This window comes from Sinocyclocheilus rhinocerous, unplaced genomic scaffold (genome assembly GCF_001515625.1).
Source record: "Sinocyclocheilus rhinocerous isolate Xijiao unplaced genomic scaffold, SAMN03320098_v1.1 scaffold28, whole genome shotgun sequence".
Classification (NCBI taxonomy): domain Eukaryota; kingdom Metazoa; phylum Chordata; class Actinopteri; order Cypriniformes; family Cyprinidae; genus Sinocyclocheilus; species Sinocyclocheilus rhinocerous.
Window position 1 is genome coordinate 343,398 of NW_015652416.1, and position 15,460 is coordinate 358,857.

The window sequence follows — 15,460 nt, forward strand, 5'->3', positions numbered from 1 at the left end:
GTGCAGACAGAGCGAGAATGGCAGACAAACATCAACAACCCGATCTTCCTTCCTGGTACTGTAGTACTTTTAAAGTTTTCTCACCGTGAATGACACATGATGTAGCCAGCGGTTCTCAATTCCAGTCCTCACGCCCCCCAGCTCTGCATATTTTGCATGTCTCTCTTAACACACCTGATTCAGATAACCAGCTCGTTAGAAGTGAGCTACGTGCATGAACTGTGTTCCGATCGATATGATCCCTACACAGAGTTCATTGCTCCCTACTCTCTGAGGAGGGGAAATCCGTTGAAGTTTACTTCACTTCCGAACATTCATTCACGGATTTCACACACATCACACACACACACGTCTTCACATCCAGTGCGAGGACTGGAATTGGGAACCGCTGATGTAGCCTATTGTAGTAATGTTGATGTTGTCTGGAATTCTGGTCTGAGCGTATATGCGTTCAGGGGCGTGGCTTTGGGCGACGATTGCAGGGAGGGTGGGACGTTCGCTTTCAGTGCTATCAGGCTAAAGTTTGCATTTTCCAAGATCTCCTACTGCACCTTTAACTTATTTAATATATGGCTCAATCTGTGTTATTAGGTTATTTATTCCATTTATAAAAACTACATGCAGGGTCTCAGCCATGTTTGTGCAATTATTAATGTCCAAAAACTTGTTCAATCTATAAACTCAAATCTGCCGGTTTAATAAGGTTAGGCTCATTGAAATTGTGCACACACACTCTTCCTGCTGTCTGTCATCGCGTATTTCTCGGTTATTAATTATGTATCCTCTTTGAAGAGTCTGAACTTCCTCTTTTCGGTGTGTGTGAACATGTCTGCAGCTCTTCAGCCGTGTTCCTGTCCATGATGTGTGTGTTCTCATGTTTCTGTGGCTGCAGGCTGGGAAGAGACGGCAGTTTCCCACAGTTTAATAAGAGTATAAAGCCGCAGGAGCCCAGTGAAAACACACACACACACACACACACACTCATCAGCATTACACAAGCTCATGCGCTCACCGCTGCAGACCGTTCTTACCTCAGCTTACATTACACACACACACACACACACACACACTGTTTTGACAGCACAGGCACCTGCAAATATCTGTGCCCAAGCCCTGTCTATGAAAGCTAATACACTTACATAAGATATGAAGATATGACTGTAAACTCTATATGAAGGGATTCTGGTCTGATCAAATACTCATAACTCAGCTGAAGTCCCTAAAAGCCCATTTAACCGTCTCATACCACAAGCTTTCCTTCATTTTTATGGCCTTTTTACCCCTTTGTGCTTTTAACTTTTGGCTTCTGCAAAGCGGTGAGAGGGAATGTGATCGCTGTGTGAAATTCATTTGCCATAGTCGTGTGAGTTATGGGTTTCATGAAGTCATTATTGGACAGAGAAACAGTGTCTTAATCAGGTGTGATCTGACAAGTGTGTTTCTAAAATCCAGCAAGTCGCCTTTCCTAGACTGCATTTTGAAGACATCAGAGATATGTTTTTTAATCTCTAATAAATCTCCAATATCTCAATAATTTATTTGGTATTGACATTTCATGCATTTCTAAACTAAATCCAAGATACAAGAGAATAATAGTAACTGAATGTATTTTATTTTATAATAATGATGATGATAATAATAATTTAATAATAATGGACTTGTTTTATCTTCAAATTTATGTATGCTTTTATACTTATTAAAATCCATCCAAGATTGTGAGAGACTAATAGGTTATTTATTTATTTATTTGTTTATTTTTATTGTAGGAGTATTGAATAAAACACTTAATAAAAATAAATCAAAAACATGTTTTTGAAATTGTTTTAACTTCAATCTTCTGTAAGGTTTGTAATTTATTACATTATAGTTATAATAGCATTATTATTATTATTTAATGTAATATTTATATTATATTGAATAAAACCATATCAAAATAAAATGAAAATAAATCTAAAATAAATCAAAAATAAATCAAAAACATGTTTTTGAAATTGTTTTAACTTCAATCTTCTGTAAGGTTTGTAATTTATTACATTATAGTTATAATAGCATTATTATTATTATTTAATGTAATATTTATATTATATTGAATAAAACCATATCAAAATAAAATGAAAATAAATCTAAAATAAATCAAAAATAAATCAAAAACATGTTTTTGAAATTGTTTTAACTTCAATCTTCTGTAAGGTTTGTAATTTATTACATTATAGTTATAATAGCATTATTATTATTATTATTATTATTATTTAATATAATATTTATATTATATTGAAAAAAGTAATATAAAATAAATAAAAAACTTGTTTTTGAAATGATTTTACCTTCAATTTTCTGTATGGTTTGTATTTTTATGCTTTTGGCAAACTTTATTGGAATCAATTATGAATCGTGTCTACTGTGCATTTGGTTTATTGAGCGCTATTTCTGTGATGTTATTTATCATGCTTTGTCACGGTTGCCATAAATCCAGCATCTGTGTTTGCTGAGACATGTTTTACTTCATAATTGGCAAGTTCTGACACAGATGATCGTCTTGCTCACATCTACCTGCATGACTTCACCTACCATCTGATTTTACTTCTCCATTATAACGATGACACTTAAAGGGGGCATATGATGCTGCTAAAAAGAACATTATTTTGTGTATTTGGTGTAATGAAATGTGTTTATGCGGTTTAAAGTTAAAAAAACACATTATTTTCCACATACTGTACATTATTGTTTCTCCTCTATGCCCCGCCTTTTTGAAACGCGTCGATTTTTACAAAGCTCATCGGTCTGAAAAAGCAAGGTGTGCTGTGATTGGCCAGCAACGGTCCTCCATAAAATGTGCTGCATACATCTAAATATTTGGGTCGAAGTGTTCTGGAGAACGAGCCGTTTTAGGTAGGCGTGGCTGACTCTGAACTTTTATAAAGAATATCTCTTTGGATTTGAGACTTTAGTCTTTGCAACTTTACAGATCTTCTTTATGCACCAAGAGCTTGTAACACTCCAAAGAGAAAGGAAAACTTGAAATCGCATCATATGACCCCTTTAACATTTCATTTTAGGACTAGACTGACAGTCTGTGATTAATTATACCTGTTTTTTTTTTTGTTTGTTTGTTTTTTTTGTCCATTGTTGAATAATGACAACACAGCAGCCCTGAGGTGTTCATTACTGAGTTTCATCCCGAGCTCAGGGCACATGTCATGGAAACACAGTCTCAGAAAACAGCCTCCATCACTTACTTTCCGCTCGTTTACATCTCAGATCTCTCAGTTTTCTTCAGGGGGAAGAGCTCAAGCTTAATTAACCTCTGAGCTGAGATGTTTCTGAGCAGGAACCAAGAGATTTGTGTTTGACCTGGAATCACATCCTCTCACGCTATTATCATCATCTACATTTCTCCTGAGTGCTGACGGATCAGAGAGCATATTTATGCAGTATTCAGTATTATGATGTGATAATATGGGTACAGTCATGATTTGTTTGAGCCCCTGTCATTACACTTTATTATAATTTATTCATTTATTATAATAGGATGTACTAGTTGTATTACAACCCCAATTCCAGAAAAGTTGGGACGTTTTGTAAAATTCAATTAAATCAATAAGGTTTGTTAAGTTTAACAAGTTTAGACTATGTGACCCTATCCAACTAACCAAACTTAATTTTTCCTATTTTTCTCTCACACAGTTATGCTAGGCAGGTTTTCGGCTCGGTCACATTTTTCCAAAGTTTTGTACTGTTCGAAGGAACACTTGCTTTTATTTAATGCTCCTTTGCCATGTAATAGTCCTTATGAGTTTTATAGGCGACGATGGGCACCGTTACCTTCACACGGCTGTATTACGCTCGTAACTCTTGCGTGTTTTCCCAAGGGTACGGCTGGCTGAGTGAAATAACTCATTGCATGCCGCAGCAAATCAAACCGCTTTATGACTTTTCAGACAAATTTATAGCCTCGCAATCGGCCTGTTTCTGCTATTACTTTTCATTGTGCCATAAAGAACAGATTCCCTGTGCCACAGCGACCACAGCCCCGGATGGCAGGCGCTTTTTAACCAACGCATTGCATTTTTTACGAAGTGATTGAATGTTTGCACAACACCGACAGAGTACGATAGCGTTCCAGTCACGCATGGTTAAATGAACAGTAGTCACATTTGTGTGAAATACAGCAGCGTAAGTGGGATGTTGTAAGCTGGAGAGTCTTTACTGAGAATGCCAAGATGGATGTTATGCCCTCAGTGATCCATGAACGCACACGGCGCAGCATTGAGGGAGAGCTGTGTAATTCACTTTAAAGAGCGAGGGAAGAATTTAATGTGGCCTTCACTTCTACATCTCTACTTTTTCTTTGCCCACTTCCTCTGTGTGAGAGACTCAGAAATTGTGGCTTAAGGAAAGAGACGACTAAGGGAAAATGCAGACTGAAAAGTGGTAGTTCATCCAAAAATGCACATTCTGTCAACATTCACTTGCCCTTAAGTTGTTCCAAACCTGTATGAGTTTCTTTCTTCAGTTGAACACAAAAGAAGATGTTTTGAAGAATGTGGGTAACCAAACAGTTTCTGGTCCCCATTGACTTCCATTGTATTTTTTTGTCTGTACCGTGGAAGTCAATGGGGACCAGCAGCTGTTTGCTTGCTTACCCACATTCTTCAGAATATGTTATTTTGTGTTAAGCAGCAGAAAGAAACTCGTACAGGTTTGGAACAACTTAAGGGCGAGTAAATGATGACAGAATGTGTATTTTTGGGTGAACTATCCTTTAAGGAAGTATGTGGATTAATTAGCTTCAGTTAAAACTTCAAATTTAAATGTCCTGATTACATGCATGTGTAAAACAGGGATGTATAAACAAGAAATTAAGACAAAATGTCACGGGAAACACTTACTTTGAAGGCTTATGTGCATTATGTGCAATCCTTGAACCCAAAATGCATCTGATTCAGACTCATTTTACTTTATGTTTTCATTGTTGTGACAAATGCTTTTATATTAATTCAGCTGCAGCTTCAGTAATAAATTTGGTTGTTGTTTGGCCTTTATGGATTTATTTACACTGCCATTCAAATTAGTTTATATATATATATTTTTTTTTTAATATATATATAAATTAGTACTTTTATCAGCAAAGATTAATCAAATTGATCAAAAGTAACATTAAAGACCTTTTTTCTTCAAATAAATGCTGTTCTTTTCAACTTTCTATTCATCAAAGAATTTTATTGTTTCAACAACAAAAAAAATAAATAAAGAAAATGAATAAAAAATGTTCCTTGAGCAGCAAATCAGCATATTAGAATGATTTCTGAAGGATCATATGACACTGGAGACTGATGAAGTGATGCTGAAAATTCAGCTTTGCGTCACAGGAATAAATTACATTTTAACATATATTCAAATAGAAAACAGTTATTTTAAATGATAATATTTCATAATATTTTATTTCACTTTTTTCTGCCATTTTGATCAAATAAATCCAGCCTTGATGAGAATAAGATATTTTTTTCAAAAACATTTTTAAAAAAAAATCCTTTTGAACAGTAGTGTAATTAAAAAATGAAGAATTATTGAAGCCCCTCATGGTGAAAGATCCTCACAAATGTGTTGATGTCTTGGTTAATGTTATAAATTGCTTTGGAAAACTAACATCGAAGGCTTTCGGATCTCAAACTCCTCATCCTCTTACAGCAGGAGAGCAGCGTGAGAGGAGGTCTGAGCACAGAGGACCTGGTGCCTCCCAAATCGGTATGTGCCATTCACAAGCTCCCAACACCTCATCTGAGTCCCTTTAAAAGAAGCCCATATCTCACAGATGCTCAGCCTCATCATAAACTTGAGCATCTTCTACGCATCTTCAGTGTACTGACATTTTAGGAAATGTGTGTTTGATGATTTTCTCTTGAAGTCTATATATTTTTTTACATTTAAACCTCTTTTCAGGATTCTACACTGAGACATCAAGGCCACGCCCCTCAGAAGCCAGTGCGAAGAAAGCTCCACCCCGAAAGTCAGAGTGCCACGCCCCCCTCGGCCACGCCCTATTCTGCTGCAACATTGACCAAATCTACACAGAGGTCCATATATTTGTATTTATTTTTTTTGTAATGGCAGTGTTTACAATAGCATATTATAGCTTAAAGATTACTTGCAAAAGTAAAAGAGTTAAAGGGGTCATATGATGCTTTTTTAAAAGATCATTATTTGGTGTATTTGGTGTAACAGAGTATGTTGACATGCTTTAATGTTCAAAATAACACATTATTTTTTAAATACTGTACATTATTGTAGGTCCTCTATGCCCCGCCTCTCTCAAACGCTTCGTTTTCAAGTTAGAAAATGCAATAATAATAGTAACAATTTCAAACGTGTTAAATATAAAATATTATATAGGGAATGGCAATATTTACAAGTATTGATAATAACTTATTCTAGATTAGATAATAATAATAATAACAATAATAATAGAAATAAATGATAATAATCTAAAATGTATTAAATCTATAATATCAAATCAATACAAGAATGACAGTTTTCACCGGCAGCCATATCACCCTGCAGCCCAAGACTGGTTGCCCACTGAAGCTAAGCTTAATATATATCATAAAATATTACATATGCAAGAATAGCACCGTTTACAGTAACTATTTACAAAAAAGCATGCTATAGCTTAGAGATTACTTATAAAAATAAAATAAAAAAGCAAGCAAATATGTAAAAAAATAAAATAAATAAATAAAATAATGTATTCAATTTATAATATGAAATATTAAAATATACAAGAATGGCAGTATTTACAATAACTACTGACAATAACTTATTATATCTTAAATATTACTTATAAAAAAATAAGCAAATACGTAATTTAGAAAAAAATATAAATGCAATATTAATAATACTAATAACAAAATGTATTAACTATATAATATAATATAATACATTTAAGAAACATTAATACTACATTTAAATCTTAAAATGAAGATATGAATAAACACCCCTCTTACACAACACATCAGAGAACAAACAGCATGTATCAGTGATTTATAAATGCTAAACAAGTGGGGTCATGAATTGAACACCATTGAAAGCTCATCTACACATGCATACACAGGTGATGATTATCCGCTCTTGTGTTCCAGGCCTCCACCCAAGCAGAAGAGAGAGATCCAGATGGCCATAAGGAAGAACCGAGAAACCAACGCAGTCCTGACACGTCTCAACAGTGAACTACAGCAACAGCTAAAGGTGCCCCTTTATAACCACTTATACTTACAGTTCACTCAAAAAATCTACATTCTGTCTTCATTTTCTCACCCTCCTTTGCGTTCCATGGAAGAAAGAAAGTCATACGGGTTTGACATGAGGGTGCGTACATGATGACAGATTTTATTTTTGGGCGAACTATCCTTTTAATTTTTCTGATCTTACACATGGTTATTCCAAGAAGCCAAGACATTAATAAATAAATGGCGTCCATTGATGCCTAAAATGTTAGCAGTCTCATGTGATCGGATCTGGAGATTGAAGCTCTCTGTTCACACATCGTTAGTTTTCTAGATGGGCAGCACATACTATTTCCGACACCTCTAGCCAGACCGATCAAATATATCTTCTAGTCTGGTATTGGACGCATGCCACTCTTATATATAAACACAGGCAGCTAGTGTTTCCCTGAAGAGTTATTGAGTGACTGGAGATGGTCTAGAGTTGCAGTCCTCAAATCATTCAGAGATCCGCTCAATGAACACACACACACACACATGCTGGCTTTCTGAAAATGCAAGGTTGGACTCCGGTTCAAGCAGTTGTCTTCTTTAAAATAGTGCATCCTGCAGCAGCTGTTGTGTTTGAAATGAGGCTGAGATGTTTCTCGTGAGCATCAGAATGTGCTTGGCAATGCATTTTACCACCGACAATGAGAACAGAAAGAGAGAGTGAGGGAAATGAAAAGCGAAAGATGCTAGACTGCTGCTCATAAACGCCCATGTGCAGATCAGGTTGCACTGCATGCTGGGAACTGTTAACCTGTGAACATCACAAAGTGTTTGTTTTCTAGTCTTAAGGTCCTAGTCCGAAATTCTCATCCGAAATTTTCACACGTAAAAAAATAAATACAGCCTGATGTGTCAATCACATTTACACACTGCCTCTGAAACTTTCGTCCATCATAAAAAAATTTGGATCGGGTTCAGTTTACTGCGTTTATCGCATCCGTAGCAAGCATTTAATAGTGTTTAATTAATACGTATCGGACTCGGTGTGCAAGCTTTCTGTGCATGACGAATCTTTAGGATGACGGAAAAAAAAAACGCACGAAAACTTCAGACTCAGTGTGCAAGGACCTTTTTTGAGAACATTCTTGTCTTATTCAAATTTTTTCCAATTGTATTTATTTTTATTTTCTATATTTATTTACTCAGCATACAGTAAATAATAAAATGTAAATATAAATGTAAAAATGTAATGTAGATATAACATTTTTAAAGTTTTAAAATTAAATTTAGCACCTTTATTTCATCAAAGTTTGCTTTGCTGTAAGGGTTAAACATTATTTAAATATAATTGACAAAAATATAATCATTTATATATAATCAATTGTCTAGTGAAACTAAAGTGTGCACTACGACAAAAATATAGGATATCTGTGAATGCATAAAGGTGTAGATGAATTTTATGAGAGAGATGCTTTGCATTGTAAGATGTAATTGTTGTCAAAGATGCACAGATTCGTATTAAATTCAATACAATTTTTTTTTCAAAATAAATAAAAATTAAACCACTAAATCAGTTGTTTTAAATGTTCCAAGTGAATTTAGGCCTCAGAAAATGATCATTTACAGTATGAAAAATGCATATTGATTTTGAGATTTGTTAAATATTACGTATAACAATGTTATTAAATTATTAGTGTTTTAAATATGAACTTTAAGTGAGCCTTACATGGTGGGTGATATAAATGTAAAAACAGGAGAAATGAGCATGCACAATAAAATATCCAATATATTGCCTCTAACTTTCATAGTGGAAATGCATGAAGTGCGTGAAAAATGGTGAGATTGAGCAATGACACCATGTATGGAGTATCAGATTCACTGATACAGCAAGAATCTGACATATTTCAAAAAGCAGTCAGACGAGTGCAGGTATTTGAGAAGAGGCTCCTGATGGGTGTCAGATCAGACCAGTCTGTCTGTCTGGATTGTTCTAGAAGATACGTGATATACAGGACTTTAATGACAAATGAGGACAGGTAGCAGTAAATGTTCCAGAAACATCAGTGAGCATAAGACCAGCCGCTTTCATCCTTTTGTTTGATGTCATCTGAAGGTCGTGACCTCAGGTCATTCTGACCAGCAGTCAGTAGCATTCCTCATATGACAGATGTCTGTGTGCTCAAAACATTTGTCAAATGAGGATCAGCTTATTAGTGCTAAACCAAGCAATGCTTGTACTATTGCTCATATTTGAGATTTGCAACCACTCAAAACACCCCAGCAACCTCACAGCAGCACACAATTCACTGAGAAAACCTTAGCAACTGGATAGCAACACATTAAACCCACCCTAGCAACTGCACGGTAACACAGTAAATTCACTCAGAACACACTAGCAACCGTATAGCAACACACTAAAACCTCTCAAAACACCCTAGCAACCGCAGAGCAACACCCTAAACCCACTCAAAAGACTTTAGCAACCGCATAGCAACACGTTAAACACACTCAAAACACCCTAGCAACCACATAGCAATACACAAATCCACTCAAAACACCTTAGCAACCACATAGCAACAGATTGAATCCACTCAAAACACTTTAGTAACCACATAGAAACAACCTAAACCCACTCAGAACACCCTTTTAACAACTTAGAAACACACTAAAACCGCTCAAAGCACCCTAGCAACCACATGGCAACACCCTAAACCCACTCAGAACACCCTAGCAACCACATCGCAACATCCTAAACCCACTCAGAAAACCCTAGCAACCACATAGCAACACACAAATCCAATTAAAACACCTTAGCAACCTCATAGCAACACACTAAACCCACTCAGAACACCCTATCAACCACATGGCAACACAATGAATCCACTCAGAATACCTTAGCAACCTCATAGCAGCACCCTAAACCCACTCAGAACACCCTAGCAACCACATAGCAATACACAAATCCACTCAAAACACCTTAGCAACCACATAGCAACACATTGAATCCACTCAAAACACTTTAGTAACCACATAGCAACAACCTAAACCAACTCAGAACACCTTATCAACCACTTAGAAACACACTAAAACCGCTCAAAGCACCCTAGCAACCGCATGGCAACACCCTGAACCCACTCAGAACACCCTAGCAACCACATAGCAACACCCTAAACCCACTCAGAAAACCCTAGCAACCACATAGCAACACACAAACCCAATTAAAACACCTTAGCTACCTCATAGCAACACATTGAATCCACTCAAAACACTTTAGTAACCACATAGCAACAACCTAAACCCACTCAGAACACCCTGGCAACCACATAGCAACACATTGAATCCACTCAGAATACCTTAGCAACGGCACAGCAACACATTTGGATTTGGATGAAAACCACCCAAAAAAATCCTAGGACACCATAGCAACCGCACAGCTACACCTTGTCATGGTGACAGTGAGTTCTGCATGTGCACACAACACTCAAATCATGTAAATATCAAGTTGTTGCTCTCAGAAAAGCTTGAGGAGATGTGGATTTAGATGAATGTCGGTCAGATCGCTTATGTTTTGGCTTCAGGTTTTTCACTGTCAAATCCACTCAAAACACCTTAGCAACCACATAGCAGCACATTGAATCTACTCAAAACACTTTAGTAACCACATAGCAACACCCTAAACCCACTCAGAACACCCTAGCAACCACATAACAACACACAAACCCAATTAAAACACCTTAGCTACCTCATAGCCACACACTAAACCCACTCAGTACACCCTATCTCAACACACACATTACAACACACTAGAAACACACTAAAACAACTCAAAACACCCTAGCAACCTCACAGCAGCACCCTAAACCCACTCAGAACACCCTGGCAACCACATAGCAACACATTGAATCCACTCAGAATACCTTAGCAACGGCACAGCAACACATTTGGATTTGGATGAAAACCACCCAAAAAAATCCTAGGACACCATAGCAACCGCACAGCTACACCTTGTCATGGTGACAGTGAGTTCTGCATGTGCACACAACACTCAAATCATGTAAATATCAAGTTGTTGCTCTCAGAAAAGCTTGAGGAGATGTGGATTTAGATGAATGTCGGTCAGATCGCTTATGTTTTGGCTTCAGGTTTTTCACTGTGAAAGAGCGGAGGATATCATACAGGCCTGAAGGAAATGAAGTGGAGTTTAATTGAATCGAGTCAGCTTAGCTTATCTCAGATCATCACAGCTCTGTTTCTCTTCTTCATAAGGTTGTGCATCGGGAGCGAGTTACTCTGGAATCCCAGCTGGAGTTGCTGCGGCCCGTGGCGTCGACCTGACCCGACCCGACACGCGCTCGCTGTCCCTCTCTTTCTGTCTCTAATACTGTGAGCTGGGACAGGATACACACTTTAAGTGACCAAACTCTTGGGACGCCACAAACACTGTGTCAGAAGCACAGGAAGAGGATTTTACCTCCACGGGAGAGCGTGAAGAATTCTAGGAAGTGTGTTCGGTCAAAAAACTCGTTTTGTTTTGTTGGTTTTGGGTTTGTGTTTGTGTGTTCCTGCTTGTTTTACAGCAGAATCATGCTAACACCGCTAACCGCTAGTTACACAGACCAATGCAAAAGAAAAGCTTCAGTATTTCACATATTCCAGGAAACTGGAAATCAGTTTATGGTTTATGCAATGGATCTGGTTCTATAACTGCACAAATATATAGAGGAATGATTTAAACTACTTTTTTTTTTTTTTTGCCATAATTTAATAAAACATTAATTTGTTTGAGGCTAATCCTGTTCTACCAAGAATAAGCTTATAAGGGTGAATATCATGAAAAAGTCAAGACACATTTCACCCCAAAATCAGAAGAAAATAACAGAATTAGAATTATAACGTCATACTAATAATACATGTATATATATATGTATGTATGTATGTATGTATGAATGTGTGTGAGTGTTCATTTTTATTTTAATACATAATAATTATATATGTATGTGTGTATATATATATATATATATATATATATACTTAATAATAATTTATGCATTTTGCAGATGCTTTTATCCAAAGCAACTTACAGTGCATTCAGGCTATATATATATATATATATAATTATATTGTTAATTATTATAATAAATATTGCATTTTTGTGACGATTTATAATATGAATGAACTCTAATATAAAGTGACGTGACATTTTTTATGCATATAGTAAAGCCTATTAATATTTGTTTTATGACAATTAAATCCATTTTAATCATTAACTAAAGTCAGCACAACAAATAATATCCTGATCATAATAATATGTGATATTTGTTTTCCATTATAGTAATTATTAATAATACTTTGGGGAATGAAAAAAAAAACAAGCTCAATTTTCTTTAAGAAAAATATAATTTATTCTTTCATAATTTCGGTAATTTTTTTTCTTTTGGTTTTGGGGTAAAAAAATCTCCCTTGACAGTTTTTGTGTGATTCGCCCGTGATGAACACTGTTGAAAAGTAAGTCAAATGTAGAATAATCATTACTTTGTGTGCTGGGACAAAGAGTGTTGGATGTGTTGTAGAGACTCTTCAAATGTGAGTGTGTTTGTGTTCATGCATGAAGATGAACGTTTACACTGAAGAGGCATTTATTTTTACACAGCTAGTTCTGACGGCATGTTGTATGCGAGTAGTTTGACAGTACAGGACTGTTTATGACTGGAATATTAGAATATGTAGACGTACCTGTTGAATGCCACATTAACCTCAGATCAATGAGGGCGATCCAGTGATTGTGCTTGTAATGTATTACAAAAACCATCCATCCATTTTTGTTTTTAGTTTTTCTTTTATTGCTTGCCATATCTTAACTATTATTTCTAACTTTTCGTTAATTTCTTAAGCATTTATTACTATCCTAAAAATCTTTTTTGGGGGTAATTACAGTAATTATGAAATGTCAAAAAAGGTTGATTGTTTAAAAAAAATGCATCAAATGAAAACCAGCGACTGCAAAAAACAAAGTATAAATGTCTGTATTTTTTGTTCAAAAGTGTGCTAAATACTTTCCTATGCAAATCATATTAGTGATTTTGCGGGCCGAGCTTGTTGTGGGCCATGTTGTGTGTTTTTGATACTGATTGAATTTCTCATGAACTGTGTTCTGATGCAGGAGTGTTCAGGAATGTTCTGTCCGTGAGTGTGTCAATAAACCTGTGGAATTATGGGAGATTGTGATGGATGTGGCGTGTCTTGCCTCACATATTTGTAGAACCTGCTTGCTTGTCATTTTGGGTTAGTTTTTAAATGTTCATGATGCATGTATGTAATTGTTGTTTGTTTTTACAAATTGTTGAAATTATTTTCTAGTGTGAAGGAATGCATATTATAGAGTTAACCGGAATGGAACTTTTTCCCGTCAGTTCGTCTCTCTGATTTTCTCATATGTGACCCTGGACCACAAAACTAGTCATAAGAGTCAATTTTTCGAAATTGAGATGTATACATCATCTGAAAGCTGAATAAATATTGATGTATGGTTTGTTAGGATAGGATAATATTTGGCCGGGATACAACTATTTGAAAATTTGGAATCTGAGGGTGCAAAAAAATCAAAATATTGAGAAAATCGCCTTTAAAGTTGTCCACTTTAAGTTCTTAGCAATGCATATTACTAATCCAAAATTAAGTTTTAAAGGGGTCATATGATGTTGCTAAAAATAACATTATTTTATGTATTTGGTGTAATGAAATGTGTTTATGCGGTTTAAGGTTCAAAAAACACCATGAGGACCGTAGAGAATCAATTGTGCAGGTGTGGTAAGTGGAGCGATGGGTCGTGACCTCTGACGACCCCTCTTCTGTTTGTCTGGAGAGCTTGTTTCACTGCCTGATGCTGAAAATTCAGCTTTCATCACAGGAATAAATTACATTTTAAAATATATTCAAATAAAAATTATTTTAAGTTATTTTAAATACCATTAATATCTCACCTTATTACTTTTTTCCTGTATGTTGTACTTTTTTCAAAACCTAAAAAAGGGATTCAAAATCCAAATTATTCCAAACTTTTAACTGGCAGTGTATGCAATTTTGATTGTGCTAATTATTGGTAAAATATTACAATTTTAACATACAACATTTTTTTCATGCATAATGGACATACACTCCTATTTTAAATGGAAAACATTATCAAATTTGCCAAAATAATTAATAAACAAGCATTTAATGCATTGAGGGATTTGTTCCTAGTCAAAAAATCCTAAAGGAATGCTAATGGAGATCCTAAAAAGATCTATTCCTACTGGATAAACAGAAATTCCCAGATTCCAGTTTATTCTGTCGAATTCTTATTTGATCCCTTTAGGATTGATTCTGAATTCCATTAGCATTCCAGCCAGGCATTTGAATGCAATTATATTTGTTCAGATTCCAAATGGTTCTGATAACAACAATCAAATTATCACATGTCAGTCCAGATAAACAACAGAATTCCAGCTATTCATCCAAACACATTTAGCCAAATATTTCTTTTAGCGGTTTAAATGTAAAATAGCATGAGTGATGTGTACCTGTAAATGTTGGGATTGGATGCTGTTGAGAGGGTAATCATGTGAACACTGAATCTGACCTCATTGCCTGATAGCGCGTCATTGTTCTGTCCGTCACGCGCCGCAGCAGATCGGCTGTGGAATGAAGGCCAAACAACAGGACAATACAGAGTGACATGCTTATACAAACATATGACATAAACCGCATCCTGGGCCTCACGTCCTGCCAGTCTGGAACAGTCCACAATGTATTTGTCAATAGAATCACTCTTAATGTGTGAATATCATTGCATTATACAAAAATATTGGGCAGCACAACTGTTTTTAACATTGCTTATAATCAGAAATGTTTCTTGGGCAGCAAATCAGAATATTAGAATGATTTATGAAGGATCATGTGACACTGAAGACTGGAGTAATGATGCTGAATATTCAGCTTTGATCACAGAAATAAATTACAGTTTAACAGATATTCTCATAGAAAACAGCTGTTTTACATTCTAATAGTATTTCACTATTTTTACTGTATTTCAAGAATTTTTCCAGAATTATAACTTCAAGAATCGCTAAAAACACATCTCTTCCATCTTTATTTGACCCTCTAACTCTAGCACTCTCTATTCTAATTCTATTCTATTAAAAAAATGTGCCCCTTTTAGACCTGCACTCTATTCATTTACTAACTGCTTGTTTTCTTTAAAAAAAAAAAAA

The 15,460-nt window shown here is 35.6% G+C and overlaps 1 protein-coding gene across 5 annotated transcripts in view; it reads left to right on the forward strand.

Moving 5' to 3' along the window:
* Nucleotides 1-12,088, forward strand: part of LOC107714971 (ralBP1-associated Eps domain-containing protein 2-like) — a 34,685-nt gene extending 22,597 nt beyond the window's left edge. The window contains exons 15-18 of one of the 5 annotated variants that reach the window (XM_016520971.1): nucleotides 5,689-5,745; nucleotides 5,941-6,074; nucleotides 7,137-7,242; nucleotides 11,478-12,088. In XM_016520971.1, coding sequence (XP_016376457.1) covers nucleotides 5,689-5,745; nucleotides 5,941-6,074; nucleotides 7,137-7,242; nucleotides 11,478-11,546 — 366 coding nt within the window. In that variant the 3' untranslated portion in view covers nucleotides 11,547-12,088. The remainder of the gene's footprint in view (nucleotides 1-5,688; nucleotides 5,746-5,940; nucleotides 6,075-7,136; nucleotides 7,243-11,477) is intronic. The other 4 variants (XM_016520968.1, XM_016520970.1, XM_016520969.1 and 1 more) reach the window with 4 other exon arrangements.
* Nucleotides 12,089-15,460: the final 3,372 nt, after the last annotated feature.